General features: G+C 37.9%; 1 protein-coding gene across 1 annotated transcript in view; it reads left to right on the top strand.

Moving 5' to 3' along the window:
- The first annotated feature begins 646 nt into the window (after positions 1–646).
- PDE3A (phosphodiesterase 3A) overlaps positions 647–23,362 on the top strand; it is a 316,118-nt gene continuing 293,402 nt past the window's right edge. The window contains exon 1 of the mRNA XM_025879891.2: positions 647–1,719. Coding sequence (XP_025735676.2) covers positions 757–1,719 — 963 coding nt within the window. The 5' untranslated portion in view covers positions 647–756. The remainder of the gene's footprint in view (positions 1,720–23,362) is intronic.

Genomic DNA, 23,362 nt, shown 5'->3' with positions numbered 1-23,362 from the left:
CCTTCCTCTCACCCTCCCTTCCTCTCCAGCTCGCTCGCTCTCCCTCCCTTCTTGCGGCTGCCGCTAGCCTCTCGGGCTGTCTCTCTTTCCGACGGGACTTAGCAACTTCTTGGTTATTTCTCAGCCCCATTTCCATTTTCTTTCCTCCACCCTTTGCCATGAGCTGGACCGACAGACGCAGGGGAGGCTTTGCTTTCTGCCCGGGGGAATGGCGGTTTGCTTCCTGGGGCCGTGCCGGGGAGGATCTGCCGAGGAGAAAGAAAGAGTGATAGAGAAAGAGCTGCAGGAAGGAAGAGAAGGGGTACCTCCGTCTGCCGCGGGCCCGGCGCGCAGCAACGCTGCGCCGAGCGGCGCCCGAGATGGCCCCGAGCTCGCCCTGCGCCCCCGGCTCCTCCAGCTTCTGCAGCCCCCGTGCGCCGGACGCGTGGGGCAATCTCTAAAATCCTGAAGTAGGAAGAGACCCCGGAGGATAGAAATAGGGGGGTGGGGGTGGAGCACAATTTTTAAGAGTTTTTCAAAGAGCGAAAAGGAGGAAGTCTGATCGTTTCTGCCTGTGCTAGCTTTTAACTTGAAGGCGTCTCTTTGGAGCATCCAGGATTCTCCAGGAGTTATTGGAAAGCTGAAACTTGCGGTGGCTTGGGGGGCCTGGGGAGAAGGAGGGATTCCGAGGGTGGGATTAGGGACAGAGTGCGTGCGTGCATGTATCGGGGTGGGGGCGTCCGGGGGACCTTGGGGATTCCGTGAGGAGGGCACACAATGGCAGTGCCCCGCGAGGCCGCGCGAGTCGGGGACAAGCCCGGCCACGGTGGGGTGTATCCAGCCCCCGCGGCGGGCCCGGAATGTCCCGCTGGCGCCGGCCCCGCACGGTCGCGGGACTCCGGCAGCCACGGCCGTTGGGGAGACCTGGTGCTGCAGCCGCTCCGGCGCTCCCGGAAACTTTCCTCAGCGCTGTGCGCCGGCTCCCTGTCCTTTCTGCTGGCCCTGCTGGTGAGGCTGGTGCGCGGGGAGATCGGCCGCGACCTGGAGCAGAGTAAGGAGGTGGCGGCGGCGGCGGAGGAGGAGGAAGCGGCCCCGGGAGCAGAAGGGGGCGTCTTCCCGGGGCTTCGGGGAGGTGCTCCTGGGGGCGGCGCGCCGCTCAGCCCCTGGCTGCAGCCCTCGGCGCTGCTCTTCAGTCTTCTGTGTGCCTTCTTCTGGATGGGCTTGTACCTCCTGCGCGCCGGGGTGCGCTTGCCTCTGGCCGTCGCACTGCTAGCCGCCTGCTGCGGGGGGGAAGCGCTCGTCCAGATTGGGCTGGGCGTTGGGGAGGATCACTTACTCTCGCTCCCGGCCGCGGGGGTGGTGCTCAGCTGCTTGGCCGCCGCGACATGGCTGGTGCTGAGGCTGAGGCTGGGCGTCCTCATGATCGCCTTGACTAGCGCGGTCAGGACCGTGTCCCTCATTTCCTTAGAGAGGTTCAAGGTCGCCTGGAGACCTTACCTGGCGTACTTGGCGGGCGTGCTGGGGCTCCTCCTGGCCAGGTACGTGGAGCAAATCTTGCCGCAGTCCGCGGGGGCGGCTCCGAGGGAGCACTTCGGGTCCCAGCAAATTGCTGGGACCAAGGAAGATATCCCAGTATTTAAGAGGAGGAGGCGGTCCAGCTCCGTGGTGTCCGCGGAGATGTCCGGCTGCAGCAGCAAGTCCCATCGGAGGACCTCCCTGCCCTGCATACCGAGGGAACAGGTAAGCACTGGCGAGCTCCTCTCACTCGCCTCTCGGGAAGACTTGAAACGCTGGGGATTCGCCACAAAGTGGAGGGAATCCGAGTGCTGGGAACTAAAGGAAAGATAGTCTAGAAAAGTGGTGTAACTTCAGACTCAGTAGGAAACTAGGGAGTTATTTTCCCCGTCTCGCACAGTATTTTATAACCTGAACAACAGAGACAATAACAAGGAACAAAACTAGATGGCATTTGCAGGGTCTTCCACACCTGGGCCAACTTCTTAGATCTGCTACACCTGGCATACAACTTCCATACCCTTAGGTGCACTCCTAGTTTTCTCCTTTAGCAGAAATCCTCCAGTTTAGCTTTTTAGCACTGGGTGATGTTTCAACACGTGGATTTTACTAGGTTTCTTTAATACTTTTTATAAAGTTTCTTCTGAAGTGCCAAGTCAACTCTATGGAAGTCAGTTTATAGATTCTGAAGTAAAAGCAAGGAATGCTTGAAGGTGAGGTTCTGGTTTTGCAGTAAGTTTTCCTTGAAGAGGCTGCATCTGGTGGTGCCCAGTTTGTTTTTGGGGACATACCTTATTACATGCAAATGTGTTTTGTATCCTGATGATAAACTTCTATTTGGGGAACAATATGTCTGAACTGCGGAATTTGTCAAAGTCTTGAACTGCGCTGTTGCTGTCAACTAAAAAAAAAAAAAACCCAAACATTTCTCTTGAGTACATACTTAAGTGGATGTTTAGAAATTCAAATGGATTTATACAGATTATACAGGAAATGTTAATTCAAGAGAATAATTCCAAGATTGCTGGTGGTATAAATCTCTCAGAAAGGAAGAAGAGGAGGAATCTAGAATTATGAGTGAAGTTGTCCTAGAAAAAAGTTTAATGAATTTTGGGGATGAATCTCCTTATTAGCAATAAGCGTTTTAAGGCCATGGAATATAGTTGTTATAAAGGACATAAAAGAACAAATCCCAATTTTTAAATACAAATTGTTTCTGAAAAGGTGTACTTAAGTGTTTGCTTCTCTACTCCAAACAGATATGACACTTGGGGGTGGGTGGGGGTTGTAGAGAGCTGATTATGTTCAGCAAGTGGAAATTTACACTTTTCCCATTTAAATTTATACCTATCTGTGGCCCTGTTAGGACTTTAGTGAGTGGGAGAGTGTCCTAAGATATAGTAAGCTTTTTTCTTTCTTTTTTTTTTTAGGTTATTCTGTGGAGAATCATTTAGATATTTCTAAGCCATGGCAGTCACCATATGGTGTGGTGGTTAGTTTGTTTTTGAAATGGAGTTGATTACACGGAATGTAGTTGTTTGACATTATTTAGCAGAATGACAGCATCATAGCCTCTGTGTTTATTTTAAAACTAATGTACTTATTTAGCTTTTTGTTTAGATAAAGCAAATATTTCTTGGGTATAAGCTTACTCTCAGAGTGACGTTAAAAACAGGCCACTGACTGATACTTAGTTTTGGTAGAAATTTGGAAATCACCAGAATAAAGCTATTTATTGAAGGGTAAACCCATAAGGGGGAAAACAGTTTACTTTCTTTTCAAAGTTTCAGGAGAGAATGTCTTTTTAAATGAAAACACTGCTGGTTTAATTATGTTTAGAACACTTTTCTTTAACTTAAAAGGGAGTGTGATATCACTGCAAAGTTGAACCATAATTTGTAAGGCAAATCTGTGATTTAATCATAAATAACTTCAAATTAATATCATTTAGCCTCCTAAATTTCTGAAATTCCATGTAACTTTTAGAAGTTAAGGACTTAAAGGTGGATTTAAGATAAAGTGGGTAGGTGAGTTAACCAGCGGTGTTAATTAATCTGCAGATATTTATTGGTTTTCTCTGGTTTGGATCGATAAATGGAGAATTCAGATAATCTGCAGATTTATAAGAAAGTAACCGAGCATTGCATTTTTAAATGTTTTGCTGATTAATGCTGTTGAAAATGCACATTTGTAATCTATTTTGGTGATTTTCTTTGGTCACTATTTTTTTTTTAAAGGCTGGGTTTATGAAGAATGTTCTAAAGTGAGAGTCTGTATCTCTTATGGTTGATGGAAAAACAAAGTTACATTTAGTGGAAATTTAGATCCTTGAAGTTTTAATGAGGGCACTGGTTAGTGTGTGTGTGTGTGTGTGTGTGTGTGTGTGTGTGTGTGTGTGTTACTTAAGACCGGTTTTTATATATGGCCCATTAAAGTTGTTGCTGAGTATAATTGTGTTGGGGGGTGGGAACTAACACGGACTAGTCTCTTATAAGATAGGGCAATATCTCATACGTTAACCTAACTGTGTGAAAAGTTGAGGAGCTATATAGTAAATATCTTATCTGGTTTATCATAAGGAAACAGACTTCTGGGTAAGAGTGCAAAGTGTACACTCCTGTAAAGTATCTGTAAAGTATCTGTATACTTTATGAAGTCAAGAATCAAAATACTTATAGAACACGTATGTAACCCTGCCCTGCATGCTACCTGATTGGGAGTTCTTTTATGAAAGAATGTCTACTTTCAATTCAAGACAATACTCAGGCAACAAGTGAATTTTAAAATAGTGGTGGAAGGACTTAAAGCACAGAAAGTCTGGCAGAGGCCTCTTAAGAATTTATGGACCTTGCTCATTGTGAGGTTTAAAGGTGAGAGAATTTCAGCCTTTTCTTCTCTGTGTGAACGATAGTGGCCACTTATGAACTACCGCTCTTCAATGACTCGATTCTAAAAAGGTCAAGGAGAATAGGTGATAAAATTCTCATAAGGGAAAGCAACTGACAGAGATATTTGCCTCCCGTTTTGCCTTCCTTCTTAAATCATAGTGAAGTCTCTAGATTGGATATTGCGTATGGAATGAGTTTTGCAGTGTGGACGATAAGGATGGCTTTCAGCAAAGAAAAAAGAAATAGGTCTAGTCTTCAGTCCCAGAATTCATCTGACACTGGGTCTGTCTGTGAACAGAAGTGAACATATCTTTACTCTTAGGAAAGAAAAATTTGTAACATCTGTATGGCTTTTAGTTGAGTAGTACCAGTCCAATATTCTCAAGACTCAGGCTGATTTTGTAGATCAGTGTGTCAAACTGTACTTTTTTTGGTTGGCGGACATGTCCATTAAGGTGTATGTATCTTTCCTAAGTAGATGTTCACATCCTAGAGTAGGTATGTCTCTCTCAAGTTATCACTGTACCATCTAAACACTGGACTATACAGAGATACTTAGAATTTCTTGAATTATTAGATATTTTGTGTGACTAGTAAATATGTTATTTTTTAACTCAAAATTTTAATTATGCAGTTTTTACCATTTGGATATCATATTTGAAGGGATGGCCCCATGCTCTTTGTACATCAAAGAGCAATTGGCTAGTCATTCCTCACTAATTACTGTGAGCCACCTTGCACATTCATCTTTGAAAGATTCCAAACCAGTGCCATTTTACTTTAGATACATGTTAAGAATTTAGTAGTTTTGCCTATGGTTTTGCATGAAGTAAACACAAGGTATAGGTCTTTCTCCATTAATGTGTTTGTCCTACTTAATGACAAAATTCTTTGTGATGGGTACATTATCTGTCAGAAACATGCAGCTATATACTTCGTATTGTGTAACTAAAAGTCAAAATGTTTTCCATAAATATTTCCCTAAAGCTCTTAATTAAACATCATTAGCAACCATAGATTTTTGTAGGAATGTAATGGAGTCTGATGGTTGGTTATCCATAGAATCGAGTTGTTCATCATTGATGTAAGAAAGATATTTTCAAATGAAAAAGCAAATAACAACAAAACAAAAATATGAGAAATAGAAATGCCTTTTAATGGTAGACACATGATAGGCCTTGTTACGTCTTCTATCTGAATAAGTATAACTTACGTTTGTACTATGGATCTAAAATACAGAAGTATTTCTTTTGAAAGTAAAGAATCTATTGTCCTTTAAATTCCTAAATACATTTCATTATAACCTACTGTATTTCTCAAATGGAATAAATTTCAAAAACAATCACAGGTTTTTAATTCAGTCACATTTCAGTAATATAACTCAGGGTGATACAAAGAATGATATTGACTATATATGACTTGCTGACAGAATTAAAATTAATTAATGTCAACTCCTGAAAACACTAAAAAAAATTCTTATCCTTTGGGACAGGTAAGGGAAAATAATTTTTTGTGTGTCTGGGGACAAAATTGTGATTTTTACTTTGTATATACAGATATTTAAAGCATACTGAAAAACTGTCTTAACTGACAGAAATAGTCAGTGAATCTATATAAATTTACAGAGGTTGGAAGGAGTCAAACAGTAATTTTACTCTTTCTGTATTGAGTCTAAAGTGTAAAAAGTTAAAACTGTAGAACTGAAAGAAATGCTGTGTATGCTGGGCTGTCATGTTAATTAAATAAACAACCAGAACAGTGACTCTGTGTATGAAATACATTTTGAAAAGCCTGGGCAGGGGGTGCAGGCAGGCTAGGGTGAGTGACACTGGCATGAAAAAGCATTCATTGTATCTTCAGTGACATTTGTGTGAATTTGTTGTATTCTATTAGGAAATAAAACTCTGAGAATAATCTTTGCAGGACTCTGGTTGAATAAAGGCTTTACCAAATTTAATTTCACTTCTCATTTAAATAGGATTGAAGTGGGATGTTTATGAACCTCAAAGTTAGAAATATTTCTGTATATTTTAAGATTTCAGTTAATAGGGTTGGTGCCAGGAACATACCAATGGAGTCTATGTAGACTTCAGCGAAAGCTTGTGTTACATAATCTATCGAAAGAATGAGTTTATCTTGGATTTAGGGCAGGAGTTGTATTTTTCAGGAAATATTGTTGTTGTGAGATGTAATCTCATGGATGTATGAAGGTAATCAATGCAACTGTTGTATCATGTGGTATCCTAAGAGATTTTGACATGCAGATGCAGTGCCTTTTAGGGCAAGTGTCTTTAGCTTCTTGAAATTATACATAACCCTACATGTTTGTGGTGAATTGTTTATTTAGTTGGCCTTCTGTGTCCTATCCCAACAGAGTCTTCCTCCCCTTCTTTCTCTTCTGTGTGATATTTATAATTGTATCTTCTAAAAAACCCTCAAGATACATGAGATTGACAACTTATGTTTACTTTATACGTTCATGTTTTTAATGAAGCTCTATGAAGTAATTCAGAATGAACCTCAGAAGGTTCAGACATGTCCATATTCTTATACCTAAAGATGTGCTCTGTTACTATTCAAATGAACATTATTTCCTTTACATGGGAATTTAAATCCTTTTAGTAATTACTTATATATACTTTTACTCTTGGCAGTATTCTTTAAAAGGGAGTTTTAAAATGCCCCCCAATGCTCCTAGGGAGTTGTCTTAACTTGGATCTGAGAATATATTTGTGCTGTCGTCAACATAAAATACATAGCTTTGATCTCTGGAAGAAAAATATCTTGAAGATGTGTATAAATTGTAGTTCAGAGAAAGATCTGTTGGATAATGATTGTCAAAAATATTAGTTGGCCATATGTGTTCACCATAAAAGTATACTACTGTCTTAAAAGAAGATGCTAGCTACCCTTAGCTAATGTTATCCATAAGGGTCTTTGGTCAGTGAAACTATCAAATGTCATATCAAACACATTTTATCTATGCATTAGGCCTTATGCTAAAAATCATACACGTTATAAACAGATAGGATACAGTCCTCAACTCTCCAGAGCTTAGAGCTAGTTAGGGTATTGAGAGGTCAACATAAGGAAAGGGGAAATCAGTAAAATAGCTTAAATGACCTCTTAGATAATAGTTGAAGGAATTCGTGTAAGATCTTAGAGTAGGTTTTAAATCTAGATCCAGAACATTCATCTCTTCGTCTGTTCATTTTTCTGGGGTAAAAATCTATAGTTTCATAGATTTTAATAACTTCCTCAACACATACTGGTTAAAATGTTTTTAGATTCTGAGCAGCTTTACATTTTGGCGACAGAGAATTTTTTATTTGAAATGGAAATTAAGGTGGGTATACCTTTATAGTACTTCTGAAATATAGGTAAAAATATTGCAGGAGTTAGGAAGTTATACTTCAATATAGTACAAGGATGGTTTGTTTTCACATCCTGAGGTAGTTTATGGCTTCAAGTAATTTGTAGCAGTGAGATCTCAGAATGCTCAAGTCTGTGCAGGCTGTAGTTAAGAGACTAAAATTAGTCTGATTTTGGAGAGAAGGAAACTGAGAGAGACTCAGCTAAATGTATGTAGCCAGTCTGAGGCAAAATGTTGGCTTTTATCCATTTTTCTCTTGGACCTGAATATGCTGCTGGGGAAAGAGAGTAGGAAGGGAGTCAGGCTGGTGATTTTAAGCCTGGATATCTTTTGTGGTTTTGCACATGGAGCTAACTCTAAATTCTCATTCAGAATTAGAAGACTGAATAAAACCCGTTGAATGGACAGATAACACAAAACTCTTCTGAGCCCTTACAGTGAATTTTCTGGTTATCAAATAGTACCAGGCAGCCTCTGGAATATATCATTTAGGACTTTGTCCCATGAATGAATATCAATTGCATTGCAAAGTCTAACGTGGTGGAGTTTTTATCTCATCAAAGAAGAGCATACTTTGGTGGCTTGACTATTGATTTTTTCATTTTAGTTTTTTAATAAATCTATTTCAAGATGTTCAGGGTTTCAAAATTCAAGGCAGAAAGTAATCTGCACATCAGTAAAACATTTCTTTGTTATCAAAAACAGCTGATGGTTTTTGTTCACCTAAGTTATTTTGCATGGTTTCCTCAGGAATCCATTAAAATATAAGTAAGTAGGAGGTAATATTAGAGGAGGTCATGAAGAACATTACCATTTATAAGGTGGGAAGCTAGTTGGGGAAATTCAGAAACTAAACAACTTCTACCTGTTTGATTTGATTAGAGCTGTCATTTATTATTGAGGAATCAGAATGACCATTAAAGATTTTTAAGTCTAGCTGGTCCTGCTAAGATAGTAATAAAATTAGTTAAATGCATTCACATTCTTCCATCCTGAGTTAGTAATAAAGTTACTTAAATGTACTCATGTTTTTTTCATCCTAAGAAAGTTTCATCCTGTGAATAGTTATAAAGAGCACATTATGTTTATTGGTGTGTGTGTATACACGCGTGCACATGTGTGGGAGCCTGTGTATGTGAGACTTTTTCCTCTGCCAGGAAATTGCTTTGGTTGTATCAATTTAGTGGAGAAACAGTGTCACCCAGTGGCTTTGATGAAAACAGTTCTGTAAACATTATAGATAAGCGCCGTCCAATAGAAATTTAACATGAGCCACATACTTAATTTTCCATTTTCTAGTAGCCACACAGAAAAGTAAAAAGAAACAGGTGAAATCCACGATAGTAATGTTTAAAGTAATCCATGATGGCATAACAACATAAAGTCAATATAAAAAAATCAAGGTATTTTGTATTGTTTTTTTGTTATAAATTGAAGTATCTGGTGTTATGTTTTACCCTCACAGCCTATCTCAGTTTGATGTAGCCACATTTCAAGTACCCAACTGACACATGTGACCAAAGGCTATGTCTTTGGACAGCGCAGCTATAATTTTTAAAGAGATAAAATACTTGAATATTAATGCCGCCTCTTCAGTTAAAATGGCAAACCCATGTAGATTTCATGATGACACTTGACATACAATTGTTCAAATTTATATGTGACCTTGGTAACTCTTTTTCGTGCCACTAACTACTACTCTAATAGTTGGCAAGTCTGTTTTCCCCCTTTTCTTCATTTCACATTATTGCACATATTTAAAAATATTATTTTAATTGGAGGGGTGGTTTCACAGACTGCTTGAATAAGGAACTTTTATGTTAACCTGATTTATAACACAGTATCAAGATTGCCAGTTAATTATGATTTTGCCTTTCAGAGTTTGGTAACAGGGATTGCTTATGTGTGCGGTGTGAACATGTGATTAGTCACGTTCATGGTGATTAGTGTATAATTGGGTTATCTAATGTCTCTTTAGAAATGAAAGTGTTTATGTTTATAGTGCAGGTGGTTATCTTGGTAACTTAGGAAACTCAAGTGACAGACCTGCTGGGAGTTTTAATGGATGAAAAGTGTAACAGTGTCTGTCAAGTGCTGATGATTTCTCGTCACCGCTTATGTAAACAAAACTTTAATGGATATACAAAATGAAATGAAATAGTTCCATCTTGTGTATAGAAGGGTTGGGGGTTTTGGTAGTATGGAATTTCGAGACTAGAAATGGCTTTGGAGCTCTGTGTGATTTCAAACTGCAGGGTGAACTCAGAAAAAGGTACAGATTTTGAGAAAGACAGTGATTTTTGAATGTCACCTTTCTTCTCTCTCTTCTCCTCAAACTCCATAAATTCATTAACTCTAGGCAGTGTTCCAATATTACATTGAGAATTAATGAGAAAATTACTTTTTCTACAAGTCAGGTTCCTTTATATATACATAAATGTATACAATGTTTTTTTTTTTTTAGAGGATGCGTTTATTTCGCGTATAATGGTTTATATCTGTGTGTGATGTTTGTGGTGACTTGATTTATAAATTCCCCATCTTTAATGCAAAGCCCATTATTTATCTTTGCATTCCAGAATAAAAATAGTGAGATACATAGGTTTTTCACATATCACTTAGGAAATCTAAAAAGAACAGAAGACAGTAGAATCATGATATACAAAGAAGCACATTTAGCTAAAATGAAATAATGTGGACTCAGGCTCACTCCTGGTGAAGTTGGCTAAATTTAGACTTCTTGAAGTAGCTAGCTGGAGAATAAATGCCATAATAATCATAACTGTTACTTGAAAGAATTTGTATTTGAATGTAACTAGTCATTGCCCTGGCTAATTTTGAAATTGCTTTAAATTAATGTAGAAATTGGTCTTGTCAATTTTTTTTGCCAGTCCTCTTTTCTGACAACATGTATATGTGTGTTTGTATATGTATATGTATAATTTTTCAAAGAAATGCCTTTTATTTCCCGTGTTTTTAACCTAGCAGATTCTTCTCCCCTCAGAGTGTGTTTAAAATTTACGGAATGCCTTTCTATCCCCCACGCCCCACAGTACCTTGTCAGAAATAATTTTGTGCAAGAAGCTTGTGGTTTTGATTTAATAGGATTTTAATAAAAATTTTCCATCTTCTGAAATAAGTTTAAATAACTGAATATTTATGCTATGTCTGTGGCAAATGTTTCCCCCTCTCCAGGTATAATCCACTTAAATCAACCTAATGGAAGTTTGAAGTCATTAGAAATATTATTTGGTGGGGGAGATGCTTCATTTTGTGGCAACTCATATGGAGTCAGCTTTCGTAGGACATTTTTAGACTAGACTGAATGCAAATAAAAGAAATAGTTCTTATTTTCAAACTAATTGTTTCATACGATCAAGTTAATAGGTCCACGTAGGACATGCTCCTCAGGGGGCATTGTGATATAAAGCATCCCCTTGTTTGGTAGTTCGTATTTTGGGGTCCTGACCCCGCAAACAGCCTCTCGGGAAGTTTGGAAAGCAAGAACCTGTGGAGTTGCTGAGGCTACCTTCAAAATGTGCTTTCTAGGCTCAGGAATTAAAGTCAGATTCTGATCACAACAGTTCTCATTATAAAAGAATCAAACTTTTTAGCCTGCTCTTCTCAGCCATAAATATTCCCTTTCGAAAATTCTGGCCCAGTGTCTTGCTCATTGTGGGTGCTGGCTGGCAGGTGAAACGGATGGGAAAGAAATAAGTGACTTTTAATCTGAAATAGTTATCTCCCTAATCTCCTGAGATTGAGTTGGTGATTAATCCGATTTAAGTGAATTTTTACGGAAAGAAGAAAAGAAAGAGTTCATCAGCTAGTCTGCAAACTTAGATTTTTTTTTTAATGTATATGTATTTTTATTCCTTTAAAAAATATTCTCTTGCATGTGTCAGATAGGGGGCTGAATTTGCCTGCGTACTTACTGGGAGGAAATCCCACTTTCATCATGAGTCCCAGATACTTATTTTTAGCTCATTCCTAACTGAAAATAACCAAAGCTACCACCAAGATCATTATAGTGTAAATTTTAAAATGAGCTTTGAAATTAGGTGCATTTTTTAGAAAAATAACAATTGAAGTCTCTTTCATGTTCACCCTACAAAGTAACTGAGAAAGAATCAACATTGACTTTATTTGTTCTGTCACTTTCTGCACAAAGTGTTGGCTGGTGTTCTTCTTCTGCCTCCTTTTTATACTAGTCGTCTGTATTTATGTTAGAGGTTCTTATCGAATAGCTGTATATCCTGAAATGTCTAACGTAAAGTAAATCGATCTCTATTTTGTCTTTTAATTGTGCTCCATTACGAAATCTGTTTCGAGCCCGTTGCTTCCAGAAATCGCTTTATGAAATTAGCTTATTTAAAATATCACCCAACTGCAGTGCTGGTCCAATTGTGCTAAAGACTCTAGAAGGTTGGTAGCATAATTTTGGAGTCCAGATGAACTGAAAAATCCGCAGTTTGCAGGGTTTTATTGAAATGATAAGTTTTAGTTTATCCAGTCAATTGTTTTGGTCTTTCTAGTTTTTAATAGAACTTGACTTGCTAAAATAGAAGGTCTTTAAGACAAATAAGAATATTTTGTTGCTGTAGTTTTAATGCTTAATATAGAGATATTGTCAAAGCCTTTCACGGAAATCAGAAGCAGATTATCATGCCTTTAGATAAACTAGGAGTACAGGGTTTAGGGGGAAAAAAGTTATTTCCAACTATATTTTATAGAGACAAGTTACTTTTACTCTGTGGATGTCCAGTGGTCTCTCAGGTTGATTTTTTTTTTTTAGAAAAGTTGCTGTTACTGAAGACTATCAGTTTGAGATTTCTTTGAATATATTATTTTTTAAAAACCTGAACATTTCCATTTGAAAAAATAAATGACGAACTAAGAATTTAGTTATAAATTAACCCATATTTCAAAATAATCAAAATATATTTTTGTAAACAAGCCATTTTTTTGTTTTTAACTAACATTTTTATATTTATTTTTTATAAATAATAACTCTTTAAAAGATAATTCACTGTTTAAGCAAAAATAATATATAATCTAAGGTTTATAACGTATGTAATAGTGAAATGTATAGCACCAATAGCATAAAGTCAGGGAGAAAATATTTGCATAACATATATTTAATAAGGGACTTGTGTCCAGAATATATAAAAAATTCTTAAAAACTCAATAATAAGAAACCAAACAGCCAATTTTTAAAATGGGCAAATATTGGAATGTATACTTTACCAAAGAAGAAATCTTTGCCAAATAGGCACATGAAAACATTATGGACATCACTAGTCATTTGGGAAGTACAGATTAGAGCCTCACGAGATAACATTAAGCATGTATTGGGATGTGTAAAATTAAGAAGGGTGACCATCCAAATATTGGCAGGATGTAGAGGAACTAGAACTCCTACATGCTATTGTTCTTAATGTAAAATAATACAATCACTTTGTAAAACATTTGGCAGTTTCTTTTTAAAATTTAGCAAGCCATTTTAAATTTGACATTAATAAATTTAGAAGCAAAACCTTTTAGCTGTATTTTCATTTGGGGACAGGAAGCTAGCTGTGTGTCTGTACCATCTTGAAGAATGTCTGTTTTTACTCTTAATGATTTGTTTTGCTATAATTGGAATTGTTTTTGCCAGATAAACAGGGCCTAAATTATAGCACAGTTTTGAAGGCAATAGCCTCATTTTGTCTGTTTCTCTCTTTTTTTTTTACTTTAATAATTGGATCTGCTCTTCTTAACCCCTTTAGAGAATGACAACTAGAGATTTTAAATGTTTTCAGTGGAACTTCTGTAAGGAATTAAGTAGTCCTAAATGAAAAGTGTGAGAATTTGGTGTTGGGAATGTCGGGTACAGATATAAATGAACACTGATTAAGTAAGTTATCTAAAAAATAAAGTGGCATTCAGAAATGGAAACTGCCTGCCGTAAATGAGTGGAAGAAATTAAGGCTAGCATTTGCTTGAGCAGAAAGGCTAGATCAACATCAAAACAATAATTCCTCAGTTAAAAAAAAGATACTGTGTGGTCTTTTGGGGACATAACGTTGGTGTACTGAAAATCTAGAACTTCTCGTGACTTGGAAAGAGGAGAAGACCCTGAGAGAGTCACTCCTGGACACTGGGCAGGAAGTCTAGCCATGAATTAGCTTGGGATCTGTCTTTAGACCAAAAGCACTTAGATTATTTTTCAGAAATCCTAATGCTAGTCAAGAACTTTCCTGACATTATTACTTTCTGAAACATCTCTTCTTTACTTCTTTAGTGCCTTTATCTCTGTGACTTATAAATGTACCCTTAGGGCAATCTTGTGTGAATTTTTACCTCTTACGTGATCAGATTGATTAAAAAGGTCAGCAAGTAAATGTATCTTATTGAACATCCAGGCCTCTCTTTATTTCACATTGACTATTTGTTATCTTCTAGGTATCTCAAGAAGCCTAGATTCTTAGCTTCTTTTTCTCTGGTGTTAATTAATCTCATATAATTATAATGCCATGTTAATCAGACTGTTTTACGAATTCTAACAGTCCATGTTTCTGATGAATAGATTAATAGGCTTCCTTCAGATGCTTTAAAAATCTGTGAGGAGATGGCCTGACCTCCTCTACTTAAACTATACATCATCTGGTACGTTCTAAATCTAGCTGCATGCTGTAGTTCCCAAATTTAGTGTGAATAAAAACTAGCTGAGAAGCCTATTAAAATGAAAATTCCTGGGTCCCATGGTCAGATACTCTGACTTAGTTATGTGTAGAGTGGGGTCCAGAAATCTAAGGTTTTTAGGTGCACTCTAGCTACCTCAGTGGAGAGACATGGGACTACAAACTTCTGTCTCCTAAAACTAAACAAAGTCCTGACTTTTGCAGTCTGATTACACAAATAGTTAAAAAGTGATTGGTTTAGTGTTGTGGGAAAACCTTCTTTATCTATACATACACACTGATTATAGTTTATGAACCTATGACATTCGTAAAATTGTTCATTTTGATTTCTCCATTGAGGGTACTTCAGAGGAATTATTTGACCACTCTGCATATCAATTTCTTCTTCTGTAAGATAGGAATAACAATTTTTCTACCTATTTCATAAGGCTGTTATAAAGCTTAAACCAAACTCAGTTGCTATACAAATGTTAAGTAGAAAGAGTATATGCGCCGAGACAAGCCAAGGCTTTGTCGTGTGTACAAGTTTCTTCAACTTTCTGAACTTTATCCTACGATGGGAATAATACAGCCTACTTTTTAAGGTATGAAGATAAAATTAGTGGAAATAATGGACATCGGTTCTTGTCAAATATTCCTCCCAACCGAACAAGATCTGTTCCTACCCACCCATTAGGACCATGTCACTGAAGGTTGTGGGCTTGTATCGGGAAGTATCAAATTTACATTTGATTAAAAAAAACAGACTTGTAAGTCTTGCAAAACATGCATGTTTTCTGGAAGTTAATTAAAATATTAGAGTTGCTTATATCATGATCACAGCTACTGACAAGTGAAGAGCCTGGGGAGCCAGACATATTAACAGCGGAAAGAGAAAAATCTGACAAAGATGGTGACAGGTGCTTCCGAAGAAAATGAAATGAGTGAAGAAGGATGAAGGGAGATATTTAGGAAAATTGGAGTCTTGGGGCATGTTGCAAAAATGGCTGATGATGCTGTTGAGTGTCAAATTTGGGATCATGTGTCATATAATCCCATCAGAGATTTGTGTTGTCCACCAGCTGCTGTAATAACCTGTATTTTGTTTTGAAAAACAGATTTCTCAGAATTTTTTGCTTCATTTTTTCATGGTAGAACTCCAGTCATACCCTTCCTTTCTTCTTGTAATTTACCAGTGGTACCATTATTCTTAACAGGGACTTCCTGCTTATAATCTCTGCAAAGTAGTTAGGACAGTCCGGGCTCAGCAATGGCCCTCGGTGGAAGGGTTTGTTTGATTGTTTACTTTATCACGTAAAAAAAATCCTCTAGATGCTCTTTTTACTAGCTCCCACAGGACTCTACTATAGACCTCTGTACTCAGACCACTTTTCTTCCAGATTTTCCCACATATTGAATGATCTTTCAGTCTAGTCTGAGGTGGTTATTTTGGTTTGACCTTGGTAGGAGCAAGCGTCCCACATCATCTTACTGTACCATCATTGGCTTCAATTCAGAAATTCTTCCTGTTGGTAGTCATCTTTCCCCCACCCCCCAGCTTGGTCATTGAACATTCTCTGGTTTTCGCTTCTATGATGGAGGAGCAGATGTCAGAGAGGTGATGGGAGAGGGCCAGTGGATCAGTAGGCCATGGGAGTCCTTACAAAGCTGTTGGTTCAAGCAGACTGGGAAGCCATTGAAAGGCTTTCAGTAGAGGAAGGATGTAATCAGGTCTATGATGAATAGGCTCTCCCAGGCTTTCTGTGTTGAGTGTGAATAGGTTTTAGGATGGAAGAAAGGAGAAGTCTATTGCAATAATCCAGGTAGGATTGGGAATTAGACCAAAAGGTAGTGTTAGTGGGAAATAGATATTGAAGGCAGTACCACCAAGATTGGTATTGACTGGCTGAACTTCTCTTTGAGGGTAGGAAGAGTGTTCCTTTAATGTTTTCTCTTGTATTCAGCAGCCTAATATTGAGGGAATCTATCTATCATCTATCTTCATTTCTTTAAAAAGAAATCTGATTGGTTTGATTTTTTTTCTTTCCCAGTTTACCTTCTGTCCTTGCTTTTCAGAGGATGTACAAGTTATAAATCCAACCTTCAGGAAAGCTATCATATCTCCTTACATTGAAACAAATTCCAGTCAAGTATCTTAATCTCTTCGAAAGTTATTAGTTGGTTTAGGGTATCATAACATTTGGTATGATAAAGGTTGGTTTTGAAATTTTATTCTTATATCAATGTCTTTTTATTTTAAAAATAAATTTTTAGGGGCGCCTGGGTGGCTCAGTTGGTTAAGTGTCTACCTTCAGCTCAGGTCATGATCCCAGGGTCCTGGGATCGAGCCCCGCATCGGGCTCCCTGCTCGGCAGTAAGCCTGCATCTCCCTCTGCTGCTCCCCCTGCTTGTGTTCCCGCTCTCGCTGTCTCTCTCTCTCTCTCTGTCAAATAAATAAATTTTTTTAAAGATTTTATTTATTTATTTGACAGCGAGAGCGGGAACACAAGCAGGGGGAGCGGGAGAGGGAGACGCAGGCTTCTTGCGGACCAGGGAGCCCAATGCGGGGCTCGATCCCCGGACTCTGGGATCATGACCTGAGCCGAAGGCAGACGCTTAATGACTGAGCCACCCAGGTGCCCCAATAAATAAATTTTTAATAAAGTGTCATTCTCATGCTCTCCCTCCTAAACAGATGTATTTGTAGATGCTTTAACATCTCAACCTCTAACATAGCAAAGACATTAGACTGTTCAAAGAAAATTCAAGTCTTTCTCTTCTTATTAGTCTTTGAATAGTCTGACAAATCGCATCTTATCTAAAGGCATGTTGCCAATCCATCCCACACCTTCCTATAGAGGAATTACTTCTATTTTGTTTTCATCTTAACTCAGACCATTTGTCAACCTATAGAGCACTTCAGTGATAGGTGCTATATAAATATTTAAATTATGATAGCTTGATTGCCCTGCAACTTTTCAGAGTTTGCTAACTCTACACTGTGATTAATATCTGATTATGAAATATTTTACATATTGCTTGGCAGCAACAAAAGATAGGAATTGTAGAATATGTGACATGGGGAGTTTTAATCACATGGGAAAATATTTTGATGAGTAGAGAGGGAAACTGGGAAACAAAACTGAGGATAGGGTATGCTCTCCCCTATAACAACAAAATGCATAGCAGAAAAGATGGTTGTCAAAGTGTTTATTGTTGTTTGTATGAGGGTATCATGGGTGATTTTTATTTATTTTTCTATTTTCTGTATTTTTTTTAAGTTTTTAAGCCTGAACACATATTTTATAATCAGAAGAACAAAACTTTGTAAAGAAATGTAGTCATTTGACATTGTTCCTCTCCATATGTTCAGAGAGTATTTTTAGGACCACTTGCTTAGTAGTTGTTGGACTTATAGGCAGGGAAATAACAGTTCCAGGTGCTTTTACGAATGGTAACATGGCCTTTAATAAAATTGTGAAGTACAACTTTGCATTCCTGATTCTTGACCCAGATGAAACTGAAGTTTTCTTAGAAGACTGGATATTCAACTGGTCTATGATCCCCCACAATGGGTCCCTGAATCTCTAGATTGACATACACGCAATTTTTGTAACTTGGCCTGGAAGTACAGTTTTATGAAAAAATATACATGTGCATTAAAATATGTGTATATGTTTGGAAATGGGCTTCATTTTTTACAAAGGCTCTTGGGCCTATTTTAGGTTAAAAGGTGGCAAGAAAATTGTAATTCCCTGCCTATGATATGTTGAGATGAACATGAAAACAAATATGTTCTACTAAGGAGAGAAAATTCTTTGTAAAACATACATACGGAGAGTCCTGAGCCTACTTCACTGATTATCAGGCCAGTACAGTTGCAAATAAAAATCAACTTCATAATGATTGTTTTTCAAAGTAACATTAAAAAAAAATCTTTGAAAGAATTCCATGTACCAGAGTGTTTATTAAATATACAGTATAATTTCCCCAATAGTTTGTATATAGTCTATAAATATAAGCCTTTTTATTTTATAATATTTAAAAATTGTATCCATCACATATGCAGAAATGTTATTTTTATACTTTGCTTTTTCTGCATCTGAGTTACACTGCGTATAATGATTAATTTCAGTTTTGCTTGTCAGAATTTTGTTGGTTATTTGCATTTCCTGCCTAAGGCAAAGGCACTTTGTATATTTTTGGTTGTTATTATTTGTTTAAATAAATGACGAGGGGGGAAAAGTGTGTATGTAATATTTTAAAAATTACTTCCACGTCTTGGATTATTACTATGCTTTCTCATTTGAAGAACTGTAAATTTATGTGAAACTAAATTTAGGTATATTAAACCAGTTTCTATAACTACCTAAAAAAAATACAGTGTGGTCTCACACCGCTGTCTACCTCCAAGAAAAATCTGCAGAAATAAATATGATAGAATCAGAGATGGTGTTTTAACAGAAAAAAGAAAAAGAAAAAAGGCAAAAAACTTTACTCCATCCTCTTTTTACGGTTCTATCCACAGAGAGTAAGTAGATTAGCACTAGCTGATTATATTTGAGATGGCTAAGTTAAGGTGACAACAGGACTGGTAGGCATTTCTCTGTCGGGTGTATGTGTGTGTGTTAGGGGTGGGGGAAGGGGTGTTGGTTTTGGCACTGAAGTTAGCATTTGGCTAGGATCCAGATCTCAGCTTGCAGGTCAGAGATGCACTTTTTCTATAGAACCAGAGGTTATTCATTGCTAAGGCACACTAATTATAGCTCATGAATCAGAATGTCAGGTTATTAATTTATATGGAAGAATTTACTTGTAAGGAAGATCAGACTACCAGTACTTACTGGTAAAGTAAGGAAGCTGCTCATTCCTACTGGGAAAGTCACTTTTAGCCTGGTTAGCTCCTAGACTGCAACTATGGATCCCGGGCTTATGCGAATTTTCCTTGGAAAACTTACACTGTTCATGTTTTTTTAATTTCGGAACGTTTGAAGAGTGTCCAGAACGTGCCAGAGAGGGTGGGGTTGTTGGTGGAGGGTTCAGAGTGGACCACCCTTGCAACCCCTCCCTGAGCATATCCTAAACATACAGCATTAACAAAGGATTGCAGTGCAAAGTGATACATACTTTGAAATACAGAAAGTCATGAGAACGTTGCACTCCAGAAAGGTCAGAGCTAAATTTAATGCTCAAATACCATCACCTTCTTAACATGGATTTCTGTCTTCCCTTCCTCTCTGACTTCTCTTTTGTATTTATTTTCCACCTTGTGTTTATATGAAGAGGAAGCTGACTGGAGTCAACTTTGGTAAAATGTAAAGAATGTATCTAAAAAAGAAGAAAAAAGCCCAAGGTATCATTACAGGAACGTCACTGCAGGACTGTTTCGCTGTATTTCCCCTGTGGACATGAGGTCCGGAGGGAAGGAGGGAGAGAAAGGGCAGAGCACGTTGAGGGACTGGATGCCAGGTGTGGAGCGAGGTTGTGTTCTGAAAGATAGTGAACAGATAGCCTAACCTTGACGGAGGAGAGGTGGGATGGTGGGAAATTTTTAAGAGATAAGATAGAGAGGGGTGGGGATTGGGGAATGAATAATGGAGTGTTTTAAGATTAAGCTGAGGAATAGGAACATTATTTTGTCTGCACTGAAAGTCATTAAGTTTTTTAACGAGAGAGTGATGCCAATGGATGAAACATAGTTTTGATAGCAGTGGATCAGGTGACGGACAAACTGACATTTTTGGGAGACATGTAAGAGGCTATTGTTAAGAGTCTGGTTAGGGACAGTTGGGTTTATTAGAAGAGTTGTGGTTGGGAAGAAAAGATGATTTAAGAAAAAACGAAGGATTGGCAGGATTAGTCAGTGATTGATGGTGGAAGTTGTTAACAAAGTACATGAACGATCCTTTAGTTTGTGAACCTGGGAAACTGGAAATATTGTAATGCCCTTGGAGAGAAGAAGCATCAGAAGGTTGATGTGTGTTTGTTTTTACATTCAGAACAAGGAAGGGAAGATGGTGTGTGTGTTCGTCTGATTTGGACATATTCGATGTAGGTTACTTTTGCGGCGTCATGTGCCCTTGTTTGTTTGGAGGGGCCCAGTTTCATTTATTCACAAAAGCTGTTTTAATATCCGAGTTACATTTGCTCACTGTGTTCCCTTGTTCAGTATGTACACACTTTTTAAAAAGAACCAGAAGCCTCTTGTACCCAGTCTATAACTGCAAACACAGAAATATTATAGGCTGTGGCCATTTTAATAAGTACAAAGACGATCACCCTATTTAAGATTAGTTCTTATTTTTTTTATTTTTTTAAAGATTTTATTTATTTATTTGACAGAGAGAGACATAGCGAGAGAGGGAACACAAGCCCGGGGAGTGGGAGAGGGAGAAGCAGGCTTCCCGCGGAGCAGGGAGCCTGATGCGGGGCTCAATCCCAGGACCCCGGGATCATGACCTGAGCCGAAGGCAGATGCTTAACAACTGAGCACCCAGGCGCCCCTAAGATTAGTTTTTAAGTTGGTCCTAAATCTTGCAGGGCAGACAACTTTGTCTCTTGGTGTTGATTTTTACCAATGAGAGAGACCAATACAGACTGCAGCTCCTGTGTGATCCTCTGAGATCCTCGGGTGATTTATGTCACAACCCCAGAGTGCGCTTTAAAACTACATGGTCAAGCTTTTTATCCTCAAATGCCGGGTCATATAACTAGTTAAAAATTATTTTGCCAATTGTGATAATTAGGCAGTCTAGAGCTGTTAACCTTGGAAGATTATTAGGTTGAGTTCCACTTTGGTATTTTTTCTTGGGTTTTTCTAAATGCTTACAATGATTTGTCTTTAGATAAATATATAAATGCTTTGTGTTCATAAATATATATTACATATATATAAAACATACTAGGCTACGCACTCTAGGTCAAGTTTTCTTAAGTGCAGTGCGACTTCTATTCTTTGCCCACTTGAAGTTCCCCACCTGGAAAAACACTTCATTGCTCTCCGTGTTCTTCTGAACTTGTCTTTATATATCATAGTGGAGTTTTGGAGATCTTTTTTTTCCTTGTTGATGTATGTGTTCCTTTTCCTAGAAAGCATCACTGCTGTTATATTCTTGGGTTGGAGGGAAATTAAAGGTAAAGCCAAATTTATAAAATTCCTAACAAGTGATCCTCTTTAAGCTTTTGCTTAATGGTTACTGTGGTAGAGAACTAAGTTCCCTTCTGTAGCATTTCTACTCTCCCTCTCCCCCCACCTCCTCTTTTTGGAAATCACAGTCTTTTGAAATTGAGAAGTTTGGAACCTGGTACAGTAGTTTAAATGTGGTCTAATTTGAACAAAGCAGTGTGTGGCTGTCTCCTTTTTCATATCAAAATAATTTAGACCTTAAACACATACTTGCCTAAGCACCAATCCTACACCTAAACTGTATCACAATATGGGTGAATGGGTAGGAGGATGTGTGAGTCTGTAACATACGTACTTACAAACCACGCATCTAGAGAATAAGATCGAGTCCCACATCGGGCTCCCTGCTCAGCAGGGAGTCTGCTTCTCCCTCTGACCCTCTTCCCTCTCGTGTTCTCTCTCTCTCATTCTCTCACTCTCAAATAAATAAATAAAATCTTTAAAAAAAAAAGATCCTTAATATACACTAAGACTGCATTTGCTTTTTTTTTGTTTAGCGAAATAATCTATAGATGTCTATCTAATTTTTAGTCAGCTAAAACTTTGAAGACCTTCACCTGGGTTAACACTAAACTCTGTCCATATTGTGTCTTTAGTGCTTTGGACCTTCTGCTCTTGTTTGATTCAGATGCAGAGGAAGCTAGTCAAGGTTTCTGCTGTATTAAGTATCTTCTGCTGATTTATGTATGGCTAGAATAATGAAAAGGGAGAGGAAGTAACACTATATATATATATATATATATATATATATATATATATGTATGTATGTGAGACTTGGTCAAGTTTTAGGGATTTAAAATAATTGCATTTATCTACTTTCTCTTTATTCAGAGCAGACCTTTAACACAATAGAGATCTGTGGCAAGTTTAATAATGCCTTAGGTTCTCATTGGTACAGAACCAGTATGGAAATATGACATTTTGTCCACGATTTTGTACATAGTCCTTAATACAATTATTAAAACTTGACGAATTTATCATACTATATAGGTCTGAAATGTAGCTGGAAAAGGAAGGCATGAGCTTTGATGCACCAAATTATGGGTGCCCTTGGAAATATTATCAGCATAAGATGGCACTTTCAATGGCAAAATGAACTTTTTATCCTAGGTGAAGCTCTTTGAGATGGCAATAACAATGCCTCTTTGTCTCTATCAAGGTGATGATCACATAGTAGGCTTTACAAACTCTAACCTGCCCTGACTGTGGCATGTTCTCTCTAGGAAGACCTCCCCACTCATTCATTGCTGTAGTGAGCCACAGTCACTGATGTGCGTGTCACATCCATCAGGTATGTTGAAATGAGGGGGAAAAAAAACTTGCAAATCATAGCTGTATAAACTTGATCCAAGAAGGGCATGAACCTAATTTGTAGACCAAGTGAGCATTTACTTTCCTGTACAAAGTTCCTGTAAGGAGATATTTAAATAAATATAGCTTAGAGGAAGGGTCTTTTCTGGAGTTTCACTGGACATCAATGAAGTAGTCTTGCAAGAGGCAATATTTGTCTTCATTTTTACAGGTTACTTAGATTTTACTTTTGATTTTAATTACTGATTTTCTAACCTTGGATGGCAGACTGTTTCATATTTTTTCCCATAAAGTTATGCTTCATTATTTATTTTCTATAGCTTATGAGTTCATGCTTGTCACAGGGAAATCATAGAAAATGGGCGGAGAGTAGCTTGAGCACTGCAAGTTTTATTTTGTTTTTTTAATAAAGACAAGCTATTTTTTTTAAAGATTTTTTTTTTTTTAT

Source organism: Callorhinus ursinus, unplaced genomic scaffold, assembly GCF_003265705.2.
Source record: "Callorhinus ursinus isolate GAN/ISIS: 27379988/994484 unplaced genomic scaffold, GSC_fseal_2.0 scaffold27, whole genome shotgun sequence".
NCBI lineage: Eukaryota > Metazoa > Chordata > Mammalia > Carnivora > Otariidae > Callorhinus > Callorhinus ursinus.
Note: the sequence above shows the minus strand (reverse complement) of the source record. Positions and strands in the feature narration are given on the sequence as shown.